This window comes from Dendrobium catenatum, unplaced genomic scaffold (genome assembly GCF_001605985.2).
Source record: "Dendrobium catenatum unplaced genomic scaffold, ASM160598v2 fragScaff_scaffold_1025, whole genome shotgun sequence".
Taxonomy (NCBI): domain Eukaryota; kingdom Viridiplantae; phylum Streptophyta; class Magnoliopsida; order Asparagales; family Orchidaceae; genus Dendrobium; species Dendrobium catenatum.
In genome coordinates, this window is record NW_021319487.1 from 206003 (window position 1) to 212002 (window position 6000).

The 6000-nt window shown below is 38.6% G+C and overlaps 1 protein-coding gene across 2 annotated transcripts in view; it reads right to left on the reverse strand.

The window, feature by feature from the left end:
* Positions 1 to 5756, reverse strand: part of LOC110103852 (protein TPR3-like) — a 28593-nt gene extending 22837 nt beyond the window's left edge. The window contains exons 1-18 of one of the 2 annotated variants that reach the window (XM_020832712.2): positions 5410 to 5756; positions 5155 to 5334; positions 4948 to 5061; positions 4695 to 4853; positions 4417 to 4609; positions 4200 to 4332; positions 3704 to 3807; positions 3392 to 3551; positions 3178 to 3287; positions 3012 to 3081; positions 2801 to 2874; positions 2574 to 2669; positions 2401 to 2496; positions 2174 to 2301; positions 1817 to 2051; positions 1580 to 1738; positions 1401 to 1487; positions 1118 to 1267 (exon numbers count right to left, since the gene is read on the reverse strand). In XM_020832712.2, coding sequence (XP_020688371.1) covers positions 1118 to 1267; positions 1401 to 1487; positions 1580 to 1738; positions 1817 to 2051; positions 2174 to 2301; positions 2401 to 2496; positions 2574 to 2669; positions 2801 to 2874; positions 3012 to 3081; positions 3178 to 3287; positions 3392 to 3551; positions 3704 to 3807; positions 4200 to 4332; positions 4417 to 4609; positions 4695 to 4853; positions 4948 to 5061; positions 5155 to 5334; positions 5410 to 5489 — 2328 coding nt within the window. In that variant the 5' untranslated portion in view covers positions 5490 to 5756. Of the gene's footprint in view, positions 1 to 1117; positions 1268 to 1388; positions 1488 to 1579; positions 1739 to 1816; positions 2052 to 2173; positions 2302 to 2400; positions 2497 to 2573; positions 2670 to 2800; positions 2875 to 3011; positions 3082 to 3177; positions 3288 to 3391; positions 3552 to 3703; positions 3808 to 4199; positions 4333 to 4416; positions 4610 to 4694; positions 4854 to 4947; positions 5062 to 5154; positions 5335 to 5409 lie in introns of both variants that reach the window. The other variant, XM_020832711.2, reaches the window with a different exon arrangement.
* Positions 5757 to 6000: the final 244 nt, after the last annotated feature.

A 6000-nucleotide genomic window follows, 5' to 3' on the forward strand; every position in this document is an offset into this window, starting at 1 on the left:
GATATTGAGCCAAGGAAACCAAGATATTCATCAATATATATACTAAGCTAATTAGACAAGAGGATATTTAGTTTGAAGTAAAATGGGTGTAAAATATTTAAAAAACAGGATTTTTGAGAATATTGATGTTTAGTTTGAAGTAAAACAAATTCACTATAAAATTTTGGTGTATGTGGAATTCATCTAGTTCATTTTTGATGTATTTGACATTTCACAGAGGTAGGCGACTTCGAAATACACCACAAATTCATCGCCATTGTCGTTGCCTGCCATCAGCCCCCACCATCGCCATCCATCTGCTGCCTCCGACCACCCGTGACCCACCGCCACCGGCCACCCGCCGACACACATAGCTGCCAACCTCCCATATCTGTCGCCACCCGCAGCTGCCATCAGCTGCCACCTCCTGCCACCGTCATCGTTGTCACCGGCCGCCATCGATTTTTGAACACGGCCTTCATCAGTGACTTTCCGCGTTCGACTGTTTTTGCCGGCCACCAATCACCACTCTGTAGACTTTACATTGTATTCATTTTACTTCATGCCAAAAAGAAAAAAAGGAATCTCATGCATTTCTTTTACACTCATCCAAACAACTCTAATGTATTCATTTTAAACTGCATTTCTTTTACACTATATTCTTTTTACATTACATTTCTTTTGTCAGTTAACCAAATAGCCCCTAAATAGAATATATTTACATAGATGCAACAATCAAGCAAGGAAGGTTATGAAAGTAAAGAAAACAATTATAAAAAAATAAGAAAGGAAAAAAACTTCAAAGTTAGAACTTTGACCTCAGATAAAAATGGTGTTTAATACAAGAAAGAGAAAAAAGATGCAAAAGCTAGAGGAGTTGAGACAGAGGACAAGATGGAAAGCTTTAGTTAGTGAAAGAATCGTGAAGAACTGCTTCGTTTAGAACAAGTTTCAAAGATTCTATAAAAAAGGAATCAAATATCAACAAGAACTAACCAAGTATCAGCTTACGTGAAAACTTTCAAATAATTTTTTTCCATTGCAAAAATGTCAAAAGTTGTGTGGAGCAAGTCAATAGATATAGTCGCATCATGTTAACTACGTAATATCAAGAGTCAAGAACAGAGGTGTTTCTCACCTTGACTGTTAATAAATTATCAGGAAGCCTTAGAGAGCTGCATTGAGATGGTTCAGTGATTTCAGCGAGTTTCCAAACATTGGATTTATCTAGTAACTCATCAACAATTCGGGGTTTGACATCAGCAATAGTACGATTATCACCACTTTGCTGCAGTTTAAGAGCTTTTGGTTATCTTCAAGCAGTGTATATTTTTTTCATTATTAATTAAAATTAAAATAAAGAAGAAGTGTAAAAAAAAAAAACAGAAGAACAAAATATTCAATGTTACCAATGCGCCAACCTGAGCTACTTGTGTGCTACGATCAGCATCAGCAGTGCTAGTTCCTGGAACAGTACTGACAGTTCCCAAGGGACTAAGGGTGGATGCCTGCAGAATCATGGATCCCAGTAGCATGAGTAGATAGTAAAACAAACAAAAAAGACAACGTTAAAGAAGACACATCGTGAAGATTAAACCACCTTTGCCTCAGCAACTAATCTGGAAGCACCATACAACCGAGTTTCAAGGGATCGCAGCAGTTGAAATCCCTCAACATTGGCTAAGATCTTGATACAATTGTCACTAGTTGAAACAGCTAAAAGTGACCCTAAACTGTTGAAGCGAATCCGTGGAGAAGCCTGTGTGCAGTACCATACACTAAAATAAGATTATAATTTTAGAAATCTAAGAATGAAACTATGAAAAACTATACATACCGGTAATCCACCATCTGCATCAGTTGTTGTCAGAAGGTTAGTATTGTCCATGTCCCAAAATTTGATCATAAACTCATCTCCAGCAGCCAAAAATCGACTTTTTGTGGTATCAAATTGCACCACCCCAATTGACCTTTTACAGAAACCAGAATATTTTCTCTTTACAGAGCCTTCACTCTCATTCCATTCAACAATATATGTATCTCCATCTTTACTACTCGCACAGGAGAACAGCCTAAACATGAAATGCATCAAGAAATATCTTAACCAATGTTTTCCCATTCAATTCTAAAGATAGTGCACATTAAATGAAAGGAGATCAAGAAACCTATAAAAATAATAGTCCATATAGCAAACCTTGTTCCATCAGCGCTATAAGCCATGGAAGTACAACAATGACCAGGAGCAATATAATCCACTCTAGAGCCTCCATTATCATACAGCCAAGCTTTAATTTTCCCATCAAGGGAGGTTGAAAAGATAAACTAGGACAGATAAATAGAGGAAGTTCAGGTATGATACAAAGAAGCACTAAAGTTCTAAATCTAGTAAAAATAATAGCTAAAATATGAAATGGATGTTACATGAATGTTTTCCTTTGAGTGTGTACATATTGAATAAACCGGTGCTTCATGACCTTCATAGGTATACAGAACCTCAGCTGTAGCAGCATCCCAGACCTGTAGATAGTTGATTGTTAACAGTAGATGTAATAAAATGCTTACTATAGGAACATTTTTTGATAAAGCATGCAAACCTTGATCGTCTTGTCATCTCCACAAGTCACTATGCATAATTTCTTGCCAGGTTGTGAGAATGCAATGTCATTTACCCCACCAATATGTGCATCAATCTATTAATAAGATAGGTTTTTTCACAGAACAAATTAATGTAGCACAAAGGAGGGAGAGTACACTTGACTTCAACATTGAAATTATTTGATAGTAATGAATGCCAAGGGAAAAATTAATTGTTCGAACTCACCTCCAAATGCTGTATTAGGTCATCACGGCCATTGAAATCGTAAAAGTGCACGATGTGCTTGGAGTATGCAACACCTGGAAGTGAAAAGGGTAATCATCAAATAAAGTCAACAAATTTTCTTCTCTCCATTTTTTTTCTAATGCAATAATGCTGAAATCACCATGCAATACTTCAAGAGAACCGAAGGAAAAAGAACTAGCTATTATCTCACCAAATTGATTGCCATCTGGACTCCAAAGCACACGATTAACAGAAATGGAAGGATCCTTAACCAAAGTAGACTGCTTATTGAACCGTTGGAAAAGATGAGGAGATGAGGTTTGTCAAGAAACAATCAAGAAAATCTCTTAGCCAACTAGAAATACAAGGAAGGTTACCTGGAAGAGTGCTGAACATGCAGAAAGTTGCCAGACCTTAAAATTTCTGTGAACAAGCCTCTCCCTGCAGGACACCTCCCAAATAGCAATATCACCAACATTGGTACCAACTAGAACCAAGAGAACAACATCAAACTCATGCTGTGAATTTACAAGCTTTAAGAAGAACTTTAAATATAACAAAATTGAAATGTGAACCAGTAAAAAAAAATACCAAGAAGATGTGTTGGTTGAGAAGGATGGAAATCCATGCTTATCACAATAGAACCCTGGTTTAAAGTTACAGCAACATTCTTTGGCAACTCATCAATACCATGCTGGTTTCTAGAAATGCTAGCATATGCAACTGGTAAGTGGGCGGTAGGTATGGAAGCCTACAAATACATTCATAATCAGTGAGGTTACTTCATTTTTTTTTCATCAGTGAGGTTACTTGTTTCTGATGTAATAATTCTGCCGACTTCAGTTTATAAGAACAGATCTCAAGGAATTTACATGAAATGTGGGCACAAAATCGTTTGCTTACCTCCTCAGATGTTCCCATAGGACGTGGCCTTTTATGAACATGTTCTGAGTCTGCTGAGTGATAATCCACATGTGGGTTGCTAGCAGGATGCTTCAACATAGTAGCTAAAATAGTGAAAGAAAAATTAAGTTAATACATGCTGATTGATGCTTTTCTCATTCTATAAGTGCATAGGTCACAAAAAAGATAAGCTACAATTGTATATATGCCTTTGTGCACAATTAAATGTAAAGATGAGTAAGATCTACTAGTACATAATCTTGCCAGTATAAAAACTATAATCATGCATAAGATTAGCAAAATGAAAAAAAAATTATTGAATTTTGAAATTTCAATCAAAAGAACAAACAAAAACCTTTAAAGAACAAGATGATAACCTTTATGCTTGTGAATTGGAGATGTGCACGACTAAAAATATGTCAACTAAAGCTCAATTAAAAAACAAAAAAAAAGCCTTGTCATTGATAATAAATGAATGCTAAAAGCATTTATGCACCAGAATTGGGCGGGACGGCTAGGCCAAGGGGTCCAGTCGACATTGCTGGATGTGAGATTGGAGTAGCATTCGATGCATTGGCCATCCAACCAGTAAGTTGTCCTGGAAGAGCAGTTGCTTGAGGCTGAAATTGCTACAAGAAACATAAATGTGTATCATGCTTTCCACCCTTACGCTGTTTCTTGATAAAAAAAGACAGAGGTTATGCATATTTCACCGTAATAACTCCAGTCCCTGCATGAGGACCTAGTTGGGGGAATCCTCCTGGTTTTTGCATCACATTCATAACTGGGGGGGCAGGTGATGCTACCCGCGCACCATTTGGCTGGGAGCAAGAGTGATCATAAAACAGGGTTTTAATATCTGGGTTTGGCCTAGGATTCTTACATAATTGATGCTGCCAATTCAAACTGTCCACGAACATAAAGAAAAGGTCACTTGGTAAACACAAGATGCAAAAGGGAATGTCACCATTTCATCATACAAGCAATCTACCTTTGATTAATGAGCGTCCTCAATCTTGAGTTTTTAAGATTGGGGAACTGCAGTTTGTCACGGAACAAAGGATTGGCCTCGATCAACTTTTTTAGCTCTGAAAGCATCACAGATCTAGCAGATTTTGTATCCCCGTACTTAGAGAGCTGCTCATTTTCTCTATAAGAGAAAAAGGAGAAGGGTCAAAAGCCGATAACCTCTTCACATTGTCAAGCTACCAAAAACACCAGTAATTAAAATTCAACAAGAATACCTAAAATTTTCCAAGGTTAGCAGCTGAGTGATCTCCTTAAATAGGTCCTCATTGAAAGCCGCAAAAACCTTGAGGTCCTTCATGAGTATGTCCACAGCCTTCGCCCGTTCTTTCCTGTAAGCAAGAAACCCAAACATAAAAAACGGTTGAAAAGTACAAACCATTTGTGACGAAGAAAAATTTCCACAGCCAAGTAAAGATGCGAACTTATCCAGGGCTTCGAGATACTTCTGTTTCCGGATCTCAAAAAAAATCTTCATCGAGTAACGGTTATCGTCCACCTTGGTAAACCCCGAAAGGTACCTTTCAACCTCCTCCCAATTCCCAGCGAGCACCGCCTCCTCGAAGTGCTTCATATTGAAATAAAACCCAGACTCTTGCTCCAACCTGGGAATCCAACAAAAACCGATCAAAAAAAGGAGGCATAAACAGTAAGGATGAGCGGATTCGGAAGATTCTTACTTGTGAACCGTCTCCTTGAACTTCTCCTCATCTAGAAACTGGAGTATGAGGAAGACGAGTTCTCTGCTAAGAGAACTCATGGCCCGATCACGACGGCGTCGGCGGCTGCCGCTGGGGTTCTCAGGACGACGGCTTTCACCGGTAAAATCCTAGTAGCTGGCGATCAATCAACGGAAAGCTCGTCTTGGACTGGAGATTTGATGCGATTCAGAAGGAAAAGGACGAAAGAAAGCGGCAGGTTTACCTAGAAAAAAACGAGGGCAAAGGAGAGAAAAAGAACGAGAAGAAGGGACGACAAGATGAAATCGGCGAAATTGGGGGGCTGATGGTAGACCGCTGCTGGGTTTCGTGTGGGGACTTTCATTATATACAAGCTCCTTTTACTCGTACGGACCGCGTGATAAGTCCATGTAGTTATCTCATAAGTGCTTTGGCTTATAATTAGAACTAAATCATAAGCGCTTCGACTTATAACGTGAAATTTCTCCCGTGTCGAGCTTTCTTTATTTGTCTCCACACAAAACGACATTTCAATAAAGGATTACGCTCCTCTGATGCAGCTGCTGGTGGGACCCACGTTAGTTGCCAGCC